Source organism: Gobio gobio (assembly GCF_949357685.1).
Source record: "Gobio gobio genome assembly, chromosome: 12".
NCBI classification, from domain to species: Eukaryota; Metazoa; Chordata; class Actinopteri; order Cypriniformes; family Gobionidae; genus Gobio; species Gobio gobio.
In genome coordinates, this window is record NC_137105.1 from 4,795,731 (window position 1) to 4,820,730 (window position 25,000).

Sequence of the window (25,000 nt, forward strand, 5' to 3'; positions counted from 1 at the left end):
GGGACGCTACCTGAGAACACACACACACTCACTGCACTAAACATCTGAAGTATGGATGGGACCCTCGCTGGGACGCTACCTGAGAACACTCACACACTCACTGCACTAAACATCTGAAGTATGGATAGGACCCTCGCTGGGATGCTACCTGAGAACACACACACACTCACTGCACTAAACATCTGAAGTATGGATGGGACCCTCACTGGGACGCTACCTGAGAACACACACACACTCACTGCACTAAACACCTGAAGTATGGATGGGACCCTCGCTGGGACGCTACCTGAGAACACTCACACACTCACTGCACTAAACACCTGAAGTATGGATGGGACCTTCGCTGGGACGCTACCTGAGAACACACACACACACTCACTGCACTAAACACCTGAAGTATGGATGGGACCCTCTCTGGGACGCTACCTGAGAACACACACACACTCACTGCACTAAACACCTGAAGTATGGATGGGCCCTCGCTGGGACGCTACCTGAGAACACACACACACTCACTGCACTAAACATCTGAAGTATGGATGGGCCCTCGCTGGGACGCTACCTGAGAACACACACACACTCACTGCACTAAACACCTGAAGTATGGATGGGACCCTCGCTGGGACGCTACCTGAGAACACTCACACACTCACTGCACTAAACATCTGAAGTATGGATGGGACCCTCACTGGGACGCTACCTGAGAACACACACACACACACTCACTGCACTAAACACCTGAAGTATGGATGGAGTGGCGCATTCGATCAGTGCAAACCCCGTCTGAGCAATTTAACCTTGCATTAAGAAACTAAAATATGAATAAAAATGTAATAAAAATGTGCTTAATTATATGATAAGTGCATATAATGTTTAACCTTTTATTAATAAACAAAAATATTATTATTATGAAAATGTAATAAAAAGTGCATAATTATACAAACCATGTTTGAGCAATTCAACATTCCATTAATAAAGAAAAATATGTGAAAATAATTAGCTTCATTGCAAAATATCTTATTGGTCGTAAACTTCTTTTTTTGTCATGCAAAATTGAATTCTCTTTTTTTTCTTTTGATTTTTAGATGAAAAATGTTATTCACCCAAAAGGGATGGGATTGAATTTTTTCAAAGCATGCCCAAGGTCATCTGAACACTCTCTAACAAGCCGGGTCAGGGTAAGATGAGCCGCACGCCACGATCTGATTTATACACTGGCTATTTTTAGTGCCACCAATTAGCACAACTGACAGCGGATGTTACAACTGAGTCGTGTGAGGACAACAAGCCCGTCCCCGTCTGATAGCCGTCTATCCAGCAGCGTTCACACTTAACACACATCCGCTTCATCTGTGTCATCCCGCCGCGTCTGCCTGTCATCTCGCTCTCCCCAAAACCACCTGGGTTTCTATTTCACCTGACAGCTCGTCCAAACACTTCCTCCTGAATTCATTACAAGTGCAGCACAGTGTTTTCAGCATGCCAGTTGTCTTAAAGGGATAGTTTGCCCAAAAATGAATATCCTGTGATCATTTACTCTCACCCCTCATGTCATTCTGAAGACGTATGACTTTCTTTCTCACACTCAAAATGAGCAGCTTTTTCCATACTGCAGTTCATAATGCATAACTGCTTAAAAGATTCAAAAACGCCACATAAAAGTATTATAAAGTTGTCGTTACGCATTTCAAGCAGAGAGAAAGATTTTCAATATATAATGACTTAAATTTCCACGCACAATGTTATCATCATGAAACATGGTGCACAAATCATATGAACTACTTTTGTTTTCCATAGAAGAAAGTCACACGGGTTCAAAACGATATGAATCCTCATTTTTGGGCGAAATATTCGAAGCAGTCCTATAGTGCATGATCACCAGTTCATCAGTGTACATTACTCTAAAGAAAACTCTTAAAGGACTTTTGTTTTCTGCTCAAGCAACCAAGAATGCAAGGACAGGAAAGAAAAATACTTTAGTAAAAATAACATATTTTTCACAATTCTGAGAGATGGTGATGGAGATGGAGATGGTGGTCTGGTGGGTTAAACCACTGAACTGATACACAGAAGGTTGCTGGATTGATCCCAGCAGTCGCTACCAGTGTGTCCTTGAGCAAGGCACTTTACTCCATGTTGCTCCAGGGGAATTGTCCCTGTAATACGGGCAATGTAAGTCGCTTTGGATAAAAACGTCTGCCAAATGCATAAATGTAAATTCTATAAAACTGTAATGGTCCTGCCCTAAATCTCTGAAATGAAAATTCTGCATCATTTGCAAGTTGCAAAAAAATTAACTTTGAACCAATTTTTCACTCAGAAATTGCTTGTAATTTAAAAAACACTCCAATAATCTGTTTTAGTTACTTTGACGATGAGGAAGGAAAAGGTGCAGGCTTTGGAGGTGGATGAGGAGCAGATGAAGGGCTGGTGAAAGGAGCTGGCGAAAGGCTGGTAAGAGCAGGCAGAACAGATCAAGGAGGCGATGGAGGAAGGGGCCATGGAGGAGATGATGGGAAGTGGCCCGGACCGAAGCCCACGTTGGAATCGAGGGAGGGAGGTGCCATGGTGGAGATGCCCTCAACGCCACCCTGGGGACGAGCGATTGAGATGGAGCTGAAGGAAGTGGAGACCCGGGTGGAGCCACAGAGCCGGAGAGACCAAATGACGCGATGAGCAGCCGTGGTGGAGCCTGGGTGCCGGAGGACTGCAGCGACGATGGTGCGAGTGAGGATAGAGGCGAAGCCGGAGGGAAGGAAGAGCCTTCCGCGGCAACCACTTGCGTGTCAGGGTTTGAAAGCGTTTTCTCATGTATGAAAATTATCTGTACACATGACGGGCGGCAATAATATCGCAAAAAAAGCCTGACGTGTACCAACTGCATTATTTAACCGTATTTTCTTCAATACAATGTTAAAGCAAGTGTCAAGTGAGTTTCATTCATAATGATTCCACTTCATGTAACATGACACTTCATACTGGAGTGAAGCCGTTCTCATCATGTGATTGGGGGAAACATTTCTGAGGGCGTGGTGAGCTTGTGCTAGGGGCGCGGATAGAGAGCCGTTGGAGGTACCATCCTACGTCACGATGTACCACAACGTCCAATAGGAAAATTCAACTGCAGTAGCCACCGTTCAACCTTAAGAGGGCAGCACTTTGGCGGTTTTACACCATATTTTATAGAATTAAAACACTTTATACTCAAATGTCAAAACATTTACTCGAATCAATGAACAGCATTAATAAAGCCCCAGTATTACAGATCATTAACTAAAAAAAGTTGGTTTAGGGTTTAGTTACCCTTTAAGACCTAATAAAACTCAATATTTGCGCACTGTGAGACGTGTGCGCGCTTTCGGATGAGTGCACATAGGCAAAATATTCTCACAGCGTGCGCAACTTCTCATTTGTGATGACGGCGAAAATGACTGGTATTCGAACATACTGCAGCACTATATGCATTGAACAAAGTTTACAAAGAGAGAATTTGAAGGACTTTTACACGGCACCCCTGCTCTTGTCAGACGGCACCTCGGTTGGGAAACACTGCTCTATGGTGCACGCAGCACTTAAACATATCGGATCTTTACACACAGGCAAACACGGCTTGAGTAACGCAGGAAAGCGCGTTCCTATAGTCTAGTAAAGTAGTGTAGTTACCAATATTTTTTGTGTAATGCGTTACTTTACTTCGTTACCCAAAAAAGTAATATCGTTACTGTAATCCGTTATTTTGTAACTCGTTACCCCCAACACTGGAAAGAATGATCTAAAACACTTTTGTCCAAATTTGTTTAAACTTTCTTTATATGTCAATACATAATTAAAATTTAAGTACTCTGAAAAAGAGAGTATAAAAATCGAGTGACTCTTTTAATCTGCAATAAACACCGCTCATTATTTTCGTTCGGGACGAAACAAGTGATTGGCTTGGGTGACTGTCACTCTCTCTCGCTACCATGGCAACCACCGCTTTTGCTACAGGATAGGTAATCTTTCATTTTGATTATACATTTTTTTGGTTTATGTTTTCATGAAGCATGTCTCACTAGCACACGTAGCTGCCTAATATAGCTAACATAACATTACTTAGCATAAAGTTACAATGTTATACACTTAGCGAACCATTAGTAGAGATGATAAATACTCAAGATGCTTAGCTCAAGTTGATCGCTGTCGTGTTGAATTTCGCAAAATGTAACTTTAGATAACAAAATGCATGTGTAAAAGCTATAGGCTACACCGCATCCAGGAACTTTTTTTAGAACTAAGTTAGCTTTAGCTACTACCCTCTGTCTAAACTCTTTTACCATGTTCACCGGGAACTTTACCTGCACGTTTATTTCGGCTCTTGGTTTGTTTTTATATTCTCTACCTATCTTTACTGATGTTTTTATCTTGTATCTGTGTGTGTTGTAGACACTGTGTTGTGTGTGTATTTTAAACTTTACCAGTATCGTTATTCTAGCTTGATAGTGAGTACTAAAAGACATCTTATTTGTTTATATTCATAATGATAAAGTTAGATTTTTTGTTACATGTGATTCTGACATGATGTCACTACATGCACTTCTTCTCCGCTCGCCTCAGGTTAATAATGCGTCTTCCAGCTGAGCTGATCGCGGTGGGCGTGTTCATGTGTTTTGGGGGCGTGGCTTTGGAAAGAGCCCAGAAGGGAGAAGGTGGAGTGAATGGAAATAATGAGCTGTCTTTAAAACAGTCATGAGAGGTCTACAGACACTCAATTTTTATACTTTCTTTTTCAGAGTACTTACATTTTAATTATGTATTGATATATAAAGAAAGTTTAAACAAATTTGGAAGAAAAGTTTTTTAACCAAATCTTACCTTTAAAAAAAGTAGATGATCGGAAGCTTGCAATTTTTAATTTAAAGTATAATCAAATAAAGTCATTTTCCGTGTGTGTTTGGATGCATCACGCACATTTCATTCATGTACAATGACACTCCATTACAGCACAGTGTGACATTGACAGTGAGTCGCTCTGCCATTAATATCCATCAAGGGTTCAATGCAACCACATGTTCTGCATGTAAAACTGCAGGCCGATGAACTCCTGACGAACATTCGAGAGATTAGCATGACATGAACGTCTCATGAGCAGTGAAGCTGACAGGACACTGAAGTCATTCAGCACGTTACAGTACTACAAATATTCCAATCACACGATTTAAATCACTCGAAAAGCATCAAGGGACATGTATTAAGTAAAAATGTGTGTGTGTGTATTTTGTGGTGGTCACTCACAAGGAAGGGTCGTGCACAAGATCTTTGAGGTTGATCCCGCTGCGGTCCTCAGCGAGGTTGCGAAAGCAGCTGTCACTTACTGAAACACAAACAGAGAGATACACATGCGGATAAATGGACACCAGAGGAGAGAACAGAAGGTCGTTTAAATAAAGGCAGATATATAGTGTTCATAAACATATGAGGTATGTTCACTATCATTCAACTGTTTGGGTCAGTAAGAATCATCATATTAGACTGATTTGTGAAGGGTCATGTGACACCGAAGACTGGAGTAATGATGATAAATTCATCACAGGAATAAATTACACTTTACAGTCCTAATAATATTTCACAGTTATTACTGTGTTTTGATCCGATGAACACATCTTTGGGGCAGTTCACCAGGAGGACACAACCCACCATATGTCAAGTGACAGGACACCAGACTGTATTTACGTGACTAATATGAAACCAAAATATTTTTTCATTCTTTTATCAAATGTAATGATTGTTTGTTACATCAGAATTTACATTTCTTTTTTTAAAAGAAAATATTTCTAAAAGTTATTCTATAGATTTTGCACTCAAAAACATACATTTCTTCCCAACAAAATATTCTAAAGCTAAGCATAACTAGGCATAAACTTACAATAGAATAAACAAAAGAAAAAGTCCATAACTTTTGAATATTTATTAATTGACCTATTCTAAGATTGGTACAAGTAGTAAAATGAAAAAAAGAAGACAACATTTTTAAGATAAAATTATTTTAAATAAAAACGTAATAAATATGTCTTATTATAGAAATTACATACATTGTTAATGTGGGTTGATTCAAATAATTAAAATCACCTTACAAAGATTATTTAACTATCATATTTTCATGTGTAAATTAATAAAAAATAAAATAATATATTTTTTTAATAAATATAAAATAAATAAATAAAATTAAAAATAAAAAGTAAAAATAAATAAATGAATAAAATGAAATAAATGAATAAAATGAATAAAATGAATAAAATGAATAAAATGAATAAAATGAATAAAATGAATAAAATGAAATAAATAAAATAAAATAAAATAAATGTCATAAAAATTGCATTGTGAAGGTGTTTTTTTAATTAAGTAATTTAAATATTTTACAGATATTTATTTTACTATTTAATATGGAGGATACTAAATACATAAATAAATAAACAAATAAACAAATAAAAATAAACAAGCAAATAAATAAATAAATAAATAATAATAAAATTAAATAAAATTAAATTAAATTCACACACATACACATGTAACTCCAGTCTGCGGTGCCCGTCAGCATCCATGAGTCATCGCTGTGTTCACTGTCAATATGACTCTGGCGAAATGAAATGTGCGGTAAAGGGTGAGAGAGCTCAGAATCAGGTCTGTCCCTCAAGAGTAATGCACCAACACACGATCAAAGACTAGATCAAGAGAAAGAAAACATATATAGGAACAAAAGAGGGAAAAGCTATTTAGTTTTTTGTGCAACAGCTCAAACACGTGATCTGAGGTCAGTTTCATTCAATCATCCACAGACCCTCAATGAGACACACGGTCAACATGATGTTTATCTGTGCATGACATGATCTGAATCCTTCACAGTCAGACCGCTAAAGTGAAGAAAGAAAGAGAGATCGGGTAACGTTTGGTCTCATGTTGGCTTTAAGAATACACCTGGATCATACAGGCACCCTTCATCAGCGATACGCCGAGCTAAAGACGAGCTCAAACACGAGATCAGGAGAGACAGATAAAGACGGTGAGGAAGATGAGGATCTGCGCTGGATTCAGGCTTCAAAGGAATGCTAATGCAGACGATAGAGACAGACAAGATACAGAAGAAGAAGAGGGGGAACATGTTTCATGCTTTTGTTGGCCGTTCCAGCGTATAGAGCTCAACCAAGCCGGATATCTGATTTACATCCGATTTACTCTTTTCTCTGGTTCGCACAGTCAGGGTTTCTATTCCAGCTCTACAGCTGCACTCTAAAAAATGCTGGGTTAAAAACAACCCAAGTTGGGTTGAAAATGGACTAAAATGGACAGCAATTGGGTCGTTTTAACCCAGTGAATGGGTTGTTTTAACCCAGCAATTGGGTTGTTTTAACCCAGTGAATGGGTCGTTTTAACCCAGCAATTGGGTCGTTTTAACCCACTGAATGGGTTGTTTTAACCCAGCAATTGGGTTGTTTTAACCCAGTGAATGGGTCGTTTTAACCCAGCTATTGGGTTGTTTTAACCCAGTGAATGGGTCGTTGTAACCCAGCAATTGGGTTGTTTTAACCCAGTGAATGGGTCGTTTTAACCCAGCTATTGGGTTGTTTTAACCCAGTGAATGGGTCATTTTAACCCAGCAATTGGGTTGTTTTAACCCAGCAATTGGGTTGTTTTAACCCAGTGAATGGGTCGTTTTAACCCAGCAATTGGGTTGTTTTAACCCAGTGAATGGGTCGTTTTAACCCAGTAATTGGGTCGTTTTAACCCAGTGAATGGGTCGTTTTAACCCAGCAATTGGGTTGATTTAACCCAGTGAATGGGTCGTTTTAACCCAGCAATTGGGTTGTTTTAACCCAGTGAATGGGTTGTTTTAACCCAGTGAATGGGTTGTTTTAACCCAGCAATTGGGTTGTTTTAACCCAGTGAATGGGTTGTTTTAACCCAGCAATTGGGTTGTTTTAACCCAGTGAATGGGTCGTTTTAACCCAGCAATTGGGTTGTTTTAACCTAGTGAATGGGTTGTTTTAACCCAGCAATTGGGTTGTTTTAACCCAGTGAATGGGTCGTTTTAACCCAGCAATTGGGTTGTTTTAACCTAGTGAATGGGTCGTTTTAACCCAGCAATTGGGTTGTTTTAACCCAGTGAATGGGTCGTTTTAACCCAGCAATTGGGTTGTTTTAACCCAGCAATTGGGTTGTTTTAACCCAGTGAATGGGTCGTTTTAACCCAGTGAATGGGTCGTTTTAACCCAGCAATTGGGTTGTTTTAACCCAGTGAATGGGTCGTTTTAACCCAGTGAATGGGTCGTTTTAACCCAGCAATTGGGTTGTTTTAACCCAGTGAATGGGTCGTTTTAACCCAGCAATTGGGTTGTTTTAACCCAGTGAATGGGTTGTTTTAACCCAGCAATTGGGTTGTTTTAACCCAGTGAATGGGTCGTTTTAACCCAGCAATTGGGTTGTTTTAACCTAGTGAATGGGTTGTTTTAACCCAGCAATTGGGTTGTTTTAACCCAGTGAATGGGTCGTTTTAACCCAGCAATTGGGTTGTTTTAACCTAGTGAATGGGTCGTTTTAACCCAGCAATTGGGTTGTTTTAACCCAGTGAATGGGTCGTTTTAACCCAGCAATTGGGTTGTTTTAACCCAGCAATTGGGTTGTTTTAACCCAGTGAATGGGTCGTTTTAACCCAGCGGTTGGGTCAAATGTTTGCTTAAAACAACCCAATCGCTGGGTTAAAACAACCCAATTGCTGGATTAGTCCATTTTCAACCCATCTTGGGTTGTTTTTAACCCAGCATTTTTTAGAGTGTGAGATATTTTAAGTATCCAGGAAGTGAAAACTGACATGCCATTCTGGACTCCCCAACACAGCACCACAATTGTTTAGCGTACAAAACTAACAAAAGCGCAAGGCATAACATTATGACCTTAATATTGTGATGGTCTCCCTTTTGCTGCCAAAACAGCCCTGACCCGTCGAGGCATGGACTCCACTAGACCCCTGAAGCTGTGCTGTGGTATCCGGCACCAAGATGTTAGCAGCAGATCCTTTAAGTCCTGTAAGTTGCGAGGTGGGGCCTCCATGGATTGGACTTGTTTGTTCAGCACATCCCACAGATGCTCGATTGGATTGAGATCTGGGAATTTGGAGGCCAAGTCAACGCCTCAAACTCGTTGTTGTGCTCCTCAAACCATTCCTGAAGCATTTGTGCTTTGTGGCGGCGCATTATCTGCTGAAAGAGCCACAGCCACCAGGGAATACCGTTTCCATGAAAGGCTGGACATGGTCTCAATAATGCTTAGGTAGGCGGGACGTGTCAAAGTAACATCCACATGGATGGCAAGGTTTCCCAGAAGAACATTGCCCAAAGCACTATGCCTGGTTGGGACAGGGTGTAAGTTTCTTTGGACAAAAAGCATCAGCTAAATGTCAAATTATTAATCAGAGCATGCTGGTCTGGGTTTAGTTAAGACCGTGCAGTATGGCTCCAGGACAGGGAACAGGTCCAGCGGCCCAATACGAAACGCATTCCTGCTGCTTCTCCATCTGTACTGCAACAGGGACAAGATGGAGCGCCTGACCTTTGACCCGACCCTCATCTGCCCTGATCGGGGAGAGCGGCTGTTATCAGTCTGGATGAGGACACAGTGCAGTACTTCATAAGTAAGTACACTCAACACATCACATGCACTCCGACACCCTGACTGGAGCCTGACAAGTGCAATTTCACACATTGCACATACTACATAATACATTAATAGCATGAGTAATAAGCTAGTATGCTACTCAAAAAATATATATTGCCTCTAGCAGGAGAAAATACAAGAAGAAGTTTGGATCTGCTATGAATAACACAATATTCATTAATGTTGTCTGCTAAGTCAAGTATAATTATTTCTAGGGCTGCTTGATTTAGGGGAAAAAAAATCTAATTGTAAAAATAAGAACAAAACAATTGCAATTAAAAAAATATGTTAAAAAAATGCACCAAAATGTTGTGGTTATGTATCAATATGGCTATAAAATAATAATAATAAAAATAATAATAAATATTATTATTATTATTATTAAAATACCACCACCGCCACCTACAACAACAATAATTGTTTAAATGCATTATTATACCAACAATAATAATAATAATAATAATAATAATAATAATAATAATAATAAAAAATATGATTATAATATGTTTTGTATTATATACCAATAATAATAATACTTAATAATAATAATAATAATAATAATAATAATAATAATAATAATAATATTATTATTATTATTATTATTATTATTATTATTATTATTATTATTATCATTATACAATAATATTTATTATCATTATATAATAATAATAATAATAATAATAATAATAATAATAATATACCAATAACAATAATAATAATAATAATAATAATAATAATAATAATAATAATAATAATAATAATAATAATAATATTTATTATTATTATTATTATTATTATTATTATTACTATCATTATACCAATAATATTTATTATCATTATTATTATGCCAATAATAATAATAATAATAATAATAATAATAATAATAATAATAATAATAATAATAATAATAATAATAATAATAATAATAATAATAATAATTACTACTACTATATCAAATAGAAAAATGACTAAATAAAAGCAAAATAAGAAATGCTCTAGTAATATTCCACTGTAAAATAAAATAAATCTAGTATTTAAGAAAAATAATATAATAATAACAACCGTATGTTACAATTGATCTTTATGGCTGTCTTAAACTTTTATTTTGATGGAAATTAGCAGGGAGCCCTTAAATCTTCTCAGGTTTCAGTTTTATTCGGATTCATCGTGCAGCCATAATCACTACTATTGCTCATATTTACTCTTATGACAATAAGCACCTAGAACAGACTAAACCCATCAGTAACACCCACGGCATGGCAGCAAGATTTGCACAGACAAACACCTCGAATCTGTCCGTCACATCGGAAATAAGCAAATGTTTGTCTGCATGTATTATGTCAGACTGCTGTTAATTGCATTATGCAAATTTTTCACAAGGTCACGTCTCATTAGTTTTCATGTTTCCTTCAGGAGTCGCAGTGTTCAAATAGAGCAGCGCTGGTGTGATGCATGTCTCAGGTGAGGTAAACATGATCAGCAAACAAGACCAAAGCCAACAGGAAATGAGCCGATCGAAGCTCTCAATGAGATTATTAGGAATGGATTAATTAATCAATGCTCAACCCAGAGCAAGAAAGCATATTATACAAATGCCTCCGCGAAAGACAAGTAATCCTGCGGGAGCACAGGAAACAACAAGAAAATGGACGAACAATGGCTTTCTCTCCGCTGCTTCTGACTGCGGTTACAAGGTGACAGAATCCAAAATGAGCTTCTTACATCCTTTTGTTCCTGGCCAAATACAGAGCATGAAAAATACATCGATATTTTATAGCAGCGTCGTGAAGATGGAAAAGGTTACCATGATATTGCCAGTATCCATAATACACTATATTGCCAAATGTTTTGGGACGCCTGCCTTCACATGCATATGAGCTTTAATGCCATCCCATTCTTAATCCGTAGGGTTTAATATTGAGTTGCTCACCCTTTGCAGCTCTAACAGCTTCAGCTCTTCTAGGAAGGCTTTCCTCAAGGTTTAGGAGTGTGTTTATGGCCGTTCTTCTAGAAGCGCATTTGTGAGGTCAGGCACTGATGTTGGACGAGAAGGCCTGGCTCTCAGTCTCCGCTCTAATTCATCCCAAAGGTGATCTATCGGGTCGAGGACTCAAGTTCCTCCACACCAAACTCGCTCATCCGTGTCTTTATGGAGCGACGCTTTGTGCACTGGTCAGTCATGATGGGACAGGAAGGGGCCGTCCCCAAACTGTTCCCACAAAGTTGGGAGCATGAAATTGTCCAAAATGTCTTGGTGAAGCATTAAGAGTTCCTTTCACTGGAACTAAGGGGCCAAGCCCAACCCCTGAAAAACAACCCCCACACCATAATCCCCCCTCCACCAAACTTTACACTTGGCACAATGCAGTCAGGCAAGTCCCGTTCTCCTGGCAACCGCCAAACCCAGACTCGACCATGGGATTGCCAGACAGAGAAGCGTGATTGGTCCAGAGAACACATCTCACTGCTCTAGAGTCCAGTGGTGGCGCGCTTTACCCCACTGCATCCCATGCTTTGCATTGCACTTGCTGATGTAAGGCTTGGATGAGCTGCTCGGCCATGGAAACCCATTCCATGAAGCTCTACACACTGTTCTTGAGCTCATCTGAAGGCCACAGGAGTTTGGAGGTCTGGAGCTGTTGACTCTGCAGAAAGTTGGCGATTTCTGTGACCCTCAGCATGCGCTGACCCCGCGCTGACCCCGCTCTGACCCCGCTCTGACCCCGCTCTGACCCCGCTCTGACCCCGCTCTGACCCCGCTCTGACCCCGCTCTGTGATTTCACTTCATGGCTGAGTTGTTGTTGTTCCCAATTGCTTCCACTTTGTTATAACACCACTAACAGTCGACTGTGGAATATTTAGTAGTGAGGAAATGTCCCGAATGGACTTATTGCACAGGTGTCCACCGATCACGGTTCTCTGAGTTCTCTGAGCTCCTGAGAGCCGCACATTCTCTCACTGATGTGTGTAGAAGCGTCTGCAGGCCTAGAGCTTGATTTACACACCTGTGGCCATGAAGTGATTGAACACCTGAACTCAGTGATTTGGAGGGCCGTCCCAATACTTAATACTACACATACTATTTCTTCACTATATAAAATATAAATATATATACACTATATTTTAATGCATGCATCAGTGTTATTTTTTTAAGCTAAAACTAAAACCATAAAAACATTCTGTTAATGTAACAATAAAAGGACAAAACCAAACAACAAAATGACTAAAACCTTAGGTTTCAATCATAAAAATATTTCTGTTACTTGAAAACAAAATAAACTTTAACTGAAATAAAATAAAATAAAATATAAAAAATGTATATTCTTATATTTCAGTTAGTTGCCAAGGCAAAATTTAGAATAACTTGAAGTACTAAAGTGAGATGGTGGTCTAGTGGGTTAAACAACTGAACTGATATGCAGAAGGTTGCTGGTTCAATCCCAGCGGTCTCCACCAGTGTGTCCTTGAGTAAGGCTCTTTACTCCATGTTGCTCCAGGAAGATTGCACTGTAATAAGTGCACTGTAAGTCGCTTAGGATAAAAAGCGTCTGCCAAATGCATAAATGTAAAGTAACTAAAACTAAATAAACCAAAAAGTAATAAATAAAAATGAATAAAAACTATATTGACATATTTAAAAACACAAATGAATAAAAATGACAAAAACACAAAAAACTTATCATAACTTTAAGTAAAAATAAAATCATAAAGAATATTTTCATTACTTGATGAAACTATATATAGTTATATAATATATATATATTTCAGCTTGTTGGATAAAAACCCCTTTTCTTATTTTTTTGTTTATTTGAAGTAAAAATAACTCAAATGAACAAAACTTTTAATGTACTTTATAATTAGTAAATAAATAAAACCAGATTTAAACAATAAGACTAACTGCGATATATAACAATGATTAGTTTTCCGTCCATCCTGTGTAATAAAACACATCATATTTTAAAGCGTCTTTGGTGTTTCCATGGTTTCTATAAAATAATTTCGGACCCACTTTATATTAGGTGGCCTTACCTACTATGTACTAAAATTTTAATTAATCATTTGATACAATGCACTTATTGTGTACATACATGTTTTTACATTGTACTTACATTTAAAAAATACCTGCATGTAATTACGACTGTAATTCATTTCTGTAGTTACATTTGTAATTACACAGTTGACCCTTCCCTTACACCTAACCCTACCCTTAAACTTACCCAAACCACCACACCTGTCCCTAACTCTACCCATATCCCACCTCAATATCAGCAAAGGTGTTTTGCAATACAATATGAACACAGTAAGTACATTGTACTTATTTTTTGATGTAAGTACATAGTAGTTAAGGCCACCTAATATAAAGTGGGGCCATAATTTCTACTGTCCTGGTTAAAATCGCTTATTTCTCTGAATTTAAACATTGTTGGAAACATTTGGGATAATGCAAGTACACAAGTCAGCGAAATATATAACATTGTTCTAGTGGTTTTTGGATAAATTGATCCAAAAATCGTACATATTGCGCCTTTAATAGTATTTTGATAGTAAAACTGTCCCTGGTCTCTGAGTTGAGTGTGTTACAGTAACAGTGTCCTCTTCTCAGCTGCACAAAAACACTATTTCACAAATGTAATACAGACCTGTGGATATATTTGCTAAATGAACTTTAAAACGGCGATCTGAATATTATTTAGGAGCTGTATGCACAGTGAGGTTTGTACTTTCTGAGAAAATACATTAACATGGCCACCTGTGCATTAATTATGAGGAAATATTTATATCTTCGGGGACCGTTTTCCAAGGTTTTTGAAATAAAGGAATTGAACTGCCCCATAGCACCCTGTCAGACGCAGCTCGGTGTAATTAACACCAGGGTTACGGCCTCAGCTCTCCACCAATGGCCTCCGCAGGAGATGACATCACTGCTTTGTTTGCTCGCATGTCTTATTGGTTAGTGGGGTATCAAATGATCCAAAGGCCCCTGGGATGTAGATTACAGCGGCTTACTGCTGTTTATCAACCCAGCCTTTGTACAAAGGAGGGGCCGACATTAAACCTGAGGGAGTTCTGGATGAAGCTCCCAGCAGTCCAGCAGCGAGAGAGAGAGAGAGAGAGAGAGAGAGAGAGAGAGAGAGAGAGAGAGAGAGAGAGCGAGAGAGAGAGAGAGAGAGAGAGAGCGAGAGAGAGAGAGCGAGAGAGAGAGAGAGAGAGAGAGAGCGTTGTTGTACACATAGCAGCTTCTTAATTCCGCAGCTGGGTAAATTTCCAAATTAATAAATGTTTCACGGTGCTGGGGAAAATATAGTAACAGCAGATAAGATAATCTAATATAAGCCCGGCGTATCTTAGCAACCTTGTTCATTCTGAGAGCAGCAGCATTGGGGTCCGCAGAGGGATCGCAGCAGCTATCAAACGCGCACCCAAAAACGCTCTTTTTAAATGCACAATAATAAGCAGCACGCCTGTGCTTACACGCAGAAACCACTGAAGACTAAACACACTTTAACAAGCGCCGTTCAAATCTTTTGCCTAACAAACAACTATGTTTAAAGCTACATACTGGGCTGCATGTATTATTTTACAGTGTATGCATATTAAATGGGTAGTTGACAGGAAAATGCTTTATAGTAATGTCCTGTGGTGTGACTATATCAAATTTGACTGATGACCTCATATTAATTGAGACTAGATGGAATATTTGTACTTTTAAAAATGCCATATGAAGGGCCATTTAAGGAGCAACCTTTTACAAAGTCTTGATTTTGTTTTTGGGCTCTACTAGAACAGGTTTTGATTATTTTCCTCATCTTCTCCATTGTTGCGGCTCCTCTTTTCCCAGTCTGTCAGTAACGCTCTGTTTAGTTCCTGTCTCTATGAAGCCCCTCCTTCTGAAAAGCACACTGTGCTCTGATTGGTCGGATGGAGCAGTGTGTTGTGATTGGTCAAGCGCTTCGAGCATGTTTGGGAAATGTCCCGCTCTTTACCATAACCACCAGTTTCAACACAGTACTAACTAACTCAACCAGGCTCCGCCCCTTTATTCTGCGTATTAATTATTTAAATTAGGAATATTTTGACGTGTTCGTTCCCGGAAGAAAACTCATGACAATGGAGGCGTTTCAGGGAGTTCAGAGTTCAGGGAGTCCATTTTCATGCTCAAACAGCAACATTACACACTAAAGAAAGATGAACATGGAAAAAAGCATAATAGGTCCTTTAAGTGAACTAGTGAAGACTAAAAGGTGATTCAAAATTATGATTTTTTTTTTTTATTATGGCCAGTTACATTCACATTAGTTCACATTAATGTTGACTTAAATGAGTTTTATTTCTATTTAAATGATTTTTTTAATTATTACATATTTGTACTTTTGACATTTGCCACACAGGACCATTTCATTGAACAAACAAAGCCAAAAAAGTGATTAAAATTTATGGAGAAAAAAACCCTAATATATATATATATATTCCATCTTTTTATTTTCTCCATTTTATGTGTGATTTTCTTCTGGATTTTTTTAAACCTGTTTTATCATCCAGCAGGTGTAAATTGTGTGTAAATAAAAAACTATTTTTTTTACAAAAACCATATAAACATATTTAAATAATAAAAATGACAAAAAACACAAAATTGTAAAATTAATGATTAAATTTGATAAAATATTAACAGACTACAAAGTATATCAGTCAGTGTTGAGGAAAGTAATGCATTACAATATTGCGTTACTAAGAATAAACTTATTTACTTATTGCGATGTACTTTTTGTGGAAAGTAGCGTCTCTTTTTTGTTTTTTTTGGGTTACTTTTTCTCTCCTGGGCTTGCTTGTTTGTTTTCTGATAACAACAATAACAACAACAACAACAACGTTTTTGGGAAATATAACGCCCTATTTTAACAATCTGAGCACATGGTCGGAATGCAAATCCACTTTTTCTAGTTTAACGACGGGAAAAACGGTTGGCACATGGTCCAAAAGGGTTGTGCCTAGTCTAGTGTTTTGGGCGTAACGTGCAATAAACCAATCAGAGTCTCATCTTCCTTTCCCTTTAAAAGCCAGTTGCGCTCACACCATGGCAGATTCACTATTTGAATGGTGGGATTTGCAAGCGTAAAAACTGAACGCTTCTCCAGAGAGGAATCCTTTTATTTTTTATATTTGACATGTGTGTGCTGCTGCGCGTCCCTGTGTGTGTACGCACGTTGTGCACCGCCTTTAGGCTCATGTTACTAACACGCCCTTTAAATAACACAAAAAATACTGCACCATTGACTTTAGAGCAGGTTTGTGTTGGTCAATGGCGCAGTCGATTTCAGTTCCTCACAATAGCAAAACACCAACAATGCTCCTGAACACACCTGGTTTTCAGACCAGACGCCCATGGGTGAACAGATGATAACTGCGTCCGGCTGAAACTAGCAAAAAACACTTGCGTCCCGTCTTGCATTGCATTGCGCCGGGTGTATGATAGGGTTCCAAAAGTGAAGTAAACAAGCCTCAGGCTGAAGAAAATGCTAATTCACGGCTGTACAGTAGAGGGCGCAGCTCAAACCTTTCTGGATTGCAGGAGAAGAAAGTTCAGAGAAATCATCGAAGGTCAGCAGCAAAGACATTGGTTAATAAAGTGAGATTAAATACATAAAGTATTTTTGTGTTACATAACATTATTGCAGGTTTGCGTAATGTTCTGAGTTTGCATTTCACTGTTTTTAGTCGTTTTGAGGGATATTGAATCTGTTTTTAACCATCATGTTTACACACAGCACCTCTGCACTTACTCCTGATTTCTCTCAACATGGCAGGAGAGCTGTCAGTCAATAAATGGGAAAAAGTTATTTGCACTTTTTTGAATTTTTTTTTGCATATTTTGATGTAAATTTCAAAATAATGCATTCCCTCACTAGTTACAAGAAAAAAAGTAATCTGATTACATTACTTGTAATGTGTTACCCCAGCACTGATATCAATGATACTAAAATAACAGTGGTCCGGAGCACTAATGACGTTAGAGGTTTGCTCAGATCCGTAACACTAACTATGAGCACCAGTAATAATGTTGCCTGCCTCTTGCGTATTTAAACCATATTACATTGACACACACTGCCAGCGTAAGTGTTCACACCCACACAGGCGTATGGAAATTAAAATCAACCCAACGGCCCTCTTCAGGGCAGTTTTCCATCGCACGTCCTTATGAATCCCAGATTTCATCAGATTTCAATGAGAGATGTTAATGGGGGACGCCACTGCAAATGCTATAAGTAGATTATCATGTATTGAATGCTGTATATATATATATATATCCTGCTGTTGGGGGGATGTAGCTTGGATCAGGGTCAAAGGTCAGTCTCAAAGTCACTGTTCTGGAGCGATGTAGAGTTATGAAGGGCGAGAAACATGCTTTAAGTGGGATGAGAGCAACTAAACATGTGGAGCCCTAACCATCAACACAAATGCTCATCCAGATGTTACAGACATCACTGAACCATATTCAATGACATCATTAAAGGTACCGTTCACTCCAAAATAAACATTCGGTCATCATTTACTCAACCTAATGTCCTTCCAAACCCATATGACTTTCTTTCTTCTGTGAAAATGAAATGAAATAAAAGGGACTGTGCTCATCAAACTCCAAAGACATCAGAAGGTTTGAAATAAAGTCATATGGTGCGTATTTAGGATATATTATAACGCTTTTTAGTTATTTTGGAGCTTGACACCTCGAGACCCGACTAAGCATTTGGGGAATGAGTGTCCTTCAGGATATAATCAGATCAAAAGTAAAATCCTACAATCCTTCCCTAGTGCTGTTGTTCAGTGATGCTTACACTACCTTTCAAACCGTTCGGGTCAGGGAGATTAAATTGACCAAAAATACTGTATTATTACAATTTAAAACAGCTGTTTTCTATGTGAATATATAGTAAAGTGTAATTTATTCCTGTGATCAAGGCTGAATTTATCATCATTACTCCAGTCTTCAGTGTCACGTGATCCTTTACAAATCATTCGCATAAGAGGATTTACTGCCCAAGAAACATTTATGATTATTATCAATGTTGAAAACAGTTGTGCAGCTTCAGATTTTTGTGGAAAGGGTGATTTTTTGATGAATTGTTTAAAAGAACAGCATGTATTTGAAATATAAACCCTGAAAAACATTATACATTTCACTTTTGGTTGAGTTCTTACATAGCATTTCATAAAAAGTAAGTGTCATTTTAACGTTAGTATAAACCAGGGGGATTTAGGGTTTCAGGCCTACTTGTTTATTTGAAAACAGAAATTGAATAATCACATGTAAAAATATATATGTATGAAGATATGTATGAATTAAATATATAGTGATTCTTATTAAAGCTACAGAAGTTATTCAGTCATGAGCAGTGAGTGATTTTGTCTATTGTTGTTTTATTGATATTTAAGGGGGGGGGGGGCACTCAGTTTCAGTCAGTCTCATGTCAATCTTGAGTACCTATAGAGTAGCATTGCATCCTGCATATCTTCGAAAAGTCTTTATTTTTATTATAATTATAAAAGGAAGATGCGCTCTTCCGAGTCTTTCCGGAAAAAGCCGTGCGGCTGGGGGCGTATCGTGTGGGCGGTGCTAAAGAATGTCGAGCGAGCGCCGCTGTTACTGTGTTGAGTGAGTCTGAAAGCTGCGTCATCCCTAAAAGCGGGAAAAAACTTTATTCAACATAAAAAATGGCTTTTAATCAGATACAGCCATACATCTATGATCCGGAATCAGACCCAGAGGCTGAAGTTGAACAGGAGCAGCAGCAAAAACGACTAGAGCAGGACATCTCTATGTGGTATGTTACACTAACTATATAATATGCTTAGCGGCTTGTGTTATTTACACATTTATACTTTAATTATATCGTGTGTGTGTGTGTGTGTGTGTGTGTGTGTGTGTGTGTTTACGCGTGGTTTGTGTAGACATGATTTGTAGTAAGCGGACTGGTTTTGCGCGTCAGGCTAGTGTTTACATAGAAAGACATGGAATAGTAGCGCATTTGAATGAAGAACCGCGCTTATTTAGTTCAACATATTTCCCCACTCTTTGTGTATTGTTGTTTGGAGTGCTTTTACAATACACAAACATACACATATAGTGGCCAGCTAAACAAATGTACACACTATACATCGCATGCTCCATTGATCAATACGTGGTCATGTTTGGGCTAACTGTTACTTGATTGGCATAGGCAAAAACAGACATTTGAAGCAGTCTTACTCACTGCCTGCGGTTCCAACGTTGGGACCTTTATCGTTGGGACCGCTCCATCCTTCAGTATTAGGCGATTTGAAAATCCGGAAAAGCAAATTCCATCCACTTTTGCCTTAACGCGGGGTTATTTGGCTACGAGCCAGCGCTTTGATGGGCGTAGCCTATTGCTTTCACGCACTCTCTCTCTCTCTCGCGCGCGCGCGCTCTTCCGGTAGAATTGTCCGTACGGCCCATACAAGGAAATTCCGCCCTGTTGACGTCAAGCGGACCCATGATCGAAAAAAACTTTCCGAAACTTATGACTAACAGGAAGTACTAATTTTGGCAAAGAAATACTCCCATCAAACGTCCACCTTAGCTTTTGAAACTGTGTCCATGTTTAGCATGGGAATCCAAGTCTTTAACAGTGCAAAAAGATCAGTATGCATGAAACAGCATTTCACCCCCCCTTTAAGCATACAGACCGAAGCAGGTTTATTAGGCTGCTGTCACTTTAAGAGCTGCACGGATCCAATATATTATTACACACATGCTTTCTTTCTCAACTCTTTACTCCACTTAAAGGGGTGGTTGATTATGATTTCACTTTTTTAACTTTAATTAGTGTGTAATGTTGCTGTTTGAGCATAAACAACATCTGCAAAGTCACGACGCTCAAAGTTCAAAGCAAAGGGAGATATATTCTTCTACAGAAATCACTACAACTACAACAAACGGCTGGTAAAGACTACAACGAGCTTCTTCACGGGTTAGTGACATCCCGGGAACACGCAACAAAGGCCATGTTGAGAAGAGGAAGAGTTGTTGTAGTCGAGCACATTCCATCTTTTCACATTTATTAATACAGTACAAACACAAATGCAATAGCATATCATAAAGCAAGACGACAACATAAGTTATAACCGTAAATAAACTAAACTACACCTGTTCTCTCTTCATCAGCTGATATTCTCTGGCTCATCTTACAACAGTTCCCACATCAGCAGTTTATAGATTATCATGTCAGAATATGCTAATCAATGACTTGAAGATAGTTAACTCATAAATTCCTCAACTAACCCTTCAGAAACGTCCCGTCTCATTCTACATGTCGTCTCTCCATCATTGTCCGACTCCGGTATAAACATAAAAGGCTGAACAGTTTCGTACATGTTCAGTGTGTGTCTGTGTGAGGTAATCAGAGCTGCCAATGCTGCGTTCACACCAACCGCGAATAGAGCGTCAAAATCGCCTCTACTGCGTCTAGTTGGACGCTTGAACATTTTGAATCCATTCGTATAAATTGAGCGTTTGAAGCAAAATAGACGCGCGTTCAAGGCGCTCCAGGAGAAATATGTCAAAAAATACCACTCTGCCTCTTCATTTTCATTAAAAATATATATTAAGCATTAATAGCCACACGAATGTGGTCCAGGCACTGCATGTATATTTAAATATCCTTAAAAAATAAAGTTATGAAACTTCTCTTTGCCCTCAGTCAAAACGATTTGGTAGACAACAAATGATAGATTCATGACACCAAAGATCGCCCGTTAGATCCAAACAAGACGAACCACTACAGGACATCAGAGCCAGCGGCAGACAGCAGAAGGACTGGCCGAGGAAAGGCTGCTCTCGCTGGGGTTAATGAGCGCTGAGCGACCGGTGATCACCTGGATCTCACAACTCCACAAACACAAGATTATTTTTTTTTTAAATAGGCGCTCTCTTTATAAATAAACCACAAATTTGAGCTTTAAACAACTACATTCTCACCTGAAAAAGTCTTAAAACCTCATTTTGTGACACAGTAGTATTTTTAAATTATGCAGGGTTTCTCATCACGTCACTTCACCACGTGACAGCAGCAGGCAGGCTCCTGATTGGTTAGCGCGGCGCAAATTGATGCCAAAGTTCAGATTTTTCAACTCGCGCGTCAGACGCGAATTCGCTTCAAACGCGCGAATGCAAAAAAAGCACCACTCACGCATAACGCGTGTATCGCGCAAGACGCTCAATTTGCGTCATTCGCGCGAACTGGGCGCGCGAATGAGGCGGAACCGCGTCCTTCGCGTCGTGCGAAATTCGTCTATCGCAGGACTTCCAGATGCGCGTCAACACGCCTTTCCATTGACTTAACATGGAAATCACTCGCTTAGATCGCGCCAGACGCTCTATTCGCGTTCGATGTGAACGGAGCATAACACAAGCTCTTGAAGCTCCGCCCCTCTTCAGCTCATTTGCATTCAAAGGGACACACACAAAAACTGTGGGTTTTTGCTCACTCCCAAAAAGTGACAATTTTAACATGCTATTAAAATGATCTGTGTGTGAAGAGCTAAAACTTCACATACACACTCATCAGAGACCTTGTAAAAAGGGGCATTGTAGGACGCCTTTAAGACATAACTGACTGTGTTTACATGAATACTCACCAATTTCTGGTGTATTTTTTTTCCATATCAGCTGCGGAAGAGAATTGAATTCAGGATTATGCGCCGTCCGAGAGACGGCTTACTGTGCTCGTGAGAGCTTATTTTGGAGTATTAAAATCATGCAGTCATCGCAAGCTGCATCGCAGCAATATGTACATTTGCGATATCCCGATAATATATCGTGCAGCCATACACAATAAGCAGCTCTATACTTCACACCACAGTGCTTACTGTTTGTATCTGGCGTATCACGTGCAGTATTGCAGTTGAGCATGCAGTCATGTGCGGCTGTTGTTAGTATGCAGCGGTGGGCTGTGTTCGAGCACACTGCAGTAAGGGAAGACCCCTCCGCTCTCAGTACTGCAGCACTGCTGCGATTTCAAACACGCTGCTCATGGCTGGAGTTTCCTGACTCTGCAGTGCACTTATTTCCCCTGACAGAGAGACTCCCCTTAACCCTGTCTCACTCCAGCTGTCTCTCTCTCTCTCGGATTTTGGAATCTGCTTATTTCCCAAGACACAACCATCTCTCCCTTCCTGTCTGTCTGTCTCTCTCCCTGTCTCTCTGCTCCGGGCACAGCTGTCCTAATGAATCTGGCTGTAAGCAGCTGCCTTCATCGCATTCAATTCTCTGGACGGCATCAGCAATTACTGCACAGCTTCACTGTTACGACTACAACACAGCAGATCCTTTTGCTTCCCATTTCATCCTCTCGCTCCCTTTTCATCCTGCTTCCTTTCAAGATCTGCCTTCTCTGTATTTTCATGCTTTGCTCTGCTGTGGCATTTACTCTATTTGGTGCCGTTTGCTTGGGCAAGTATCGTCGCTACTATTTCTCAGTCTTGTCGAAATTCTCGGCGGTCAACGGATGCCCACATTTGTGCGTTGCAGTTATCGTTTTCTTAGCGTTTGGTCACATGATGAGTGTCGCTTACACAAAACAAGTTCAAAAGTTTGGGATCAGTAAGATTTTCTTTTTTTTAAAGACATTAATACTTCAGCAAGGATGCATTAAATTGAACGAAACGGACAGTAAAGACATTATATTTCAAATAAATGCTGTTCTTTTGAACTCTCCATTCATCAAAGAATCCTGAAAATGTATACATTTCAACAAAAAATATGAAGCTCTTTGCAACATAATATTAATATTCATAAATGTTTCTTGAGCAGCAAATCATCATATGAGAATGATTTCTGAAGGATCATTTCTCAAGGATAAATTCAGCTTTGATCACAGGAATAAATTACACTTTACTATATATTCACATAGAAAACAGCTGTTTTAAATTGTAATAATATTTCACAATATTACTGTATTGTTGAGCAAATAAATGCAGCATGGATGAGCAGAAGAGACTTCAAAAACATTAAAAAGCAAAGGTGTAGCCCTCAGATATATTTTGTTTTTGTACTATATACACTATCATGTGACACCAATGTGTTTTATACACTATCATGTGACACCAATGGCTGCTAACGTTACTAATGCAGATGGTCTAATCAGATTCAATGATCTATGCTAAGCTATGCTAAAAGTGCTACCGCCTACCGTTCTTTTTTTGTCACACTGTAAAAACTGTAAAAAACGTCAGCTGTGTTTGCCAGAATTCAAAAATACGTAAAAAAAAAAGCAACGTTTTAGGTTTTACGGGACAGTACCGTATAATTTAAAGGTTAATAATGCAATAATTATGGTTAAAAACGTTTATTGACCTCATTATTCTGTAAAATGTATTCCGTCTTTTCACTTCTTAATTTATAAATTTTTGCTATTTTCGGCCGAATAATTTCGGTTGACAAACATTCGTACATCCCTAGTTCTTTTTTTGTCACACTGTAAAAAATCCCCGTAAAATTTACAGTAAAAAAACGGCAGTTGTGGTTGCCAGAACTCAAAAATACGTAAAAAATACGGCAGTAACATTTTAGGTTTTACGGGACAGTACCGTATAGGCCTAATTTATAGTTATATATAATATATATATATATATATATATATATATATATATATATATATATATATATATATATATATATATATATATATATATATATATATAGTTCAAAACCTTATAATTTAAAGGTTTATAATGTTATAATTACGGTTAAAATTGTTTATTTTACAGTTCAAAACCATATACCGGTAATTTAAAGGTTTATATTGTAATAATTACAATAATAATTTTATTTTATTCACACAATTTTTGAAATTTTAAAAATGCAATAAACATTAATTTAACAACATTAGATGTAACATAAAACCCTAATGTACATCCCTGATTAGAAAAAACTAAGAAACAGTTATTTCAATGAAAATACATCAAATCGTGAAGTGTCACGCAGGGAATTCTGGGAATGTCAATTTACGGTTTGTCACTGTAAATTACACAATGACTTGTTCTTTTTCACGTACAAAAACAGTACAATTAACGGTATTTTACTGTAAAATTAAATTCAATGTAAGGTTAGATCTATTACAGTTATTCACCGTATACAGTACGGTTATTTCACTGAAGCATTTTTACACTCTTTTACCATTAAAATCACGATATTTTTTAACAGTGCATTTTGCAGTGTGAAGTGCTTATATTGCTTGGTAAATATCTACTGCTAAAATACTAAAGAAAGAAAGCCAGGTTTGGAACAACATTTTCTAGGTG

The 25,000-nt window shown here is 38.4% G+C and overlaps 1 protein-coding gene across 4 annotated transcripts in view; it reads right to left on the minus strand.

Annotated features, from left to right (window-relative positions):
• The window catches only part of gphnb (gephyrin b), a 138,624-nt gene that overhangs the window by 93,244 nt on the left and 20,380 nt on the right, over positions 1–25,000 (minus strand). For all 4 annotated transcript variants that reach the window (XM_079831923.1, XM_079831922.1, XM_079831920.1 and 1 more), the window contains exon 2: positions 5,272–5,350. In XM_079831923.1, coding sequence (XP_079688049.1) covers positions 5,272–5,350 — 79 coding nt within the window. The remainder of the gene's footprint in view (positions 1–5,271; positions 5,351–25,000) is intronic.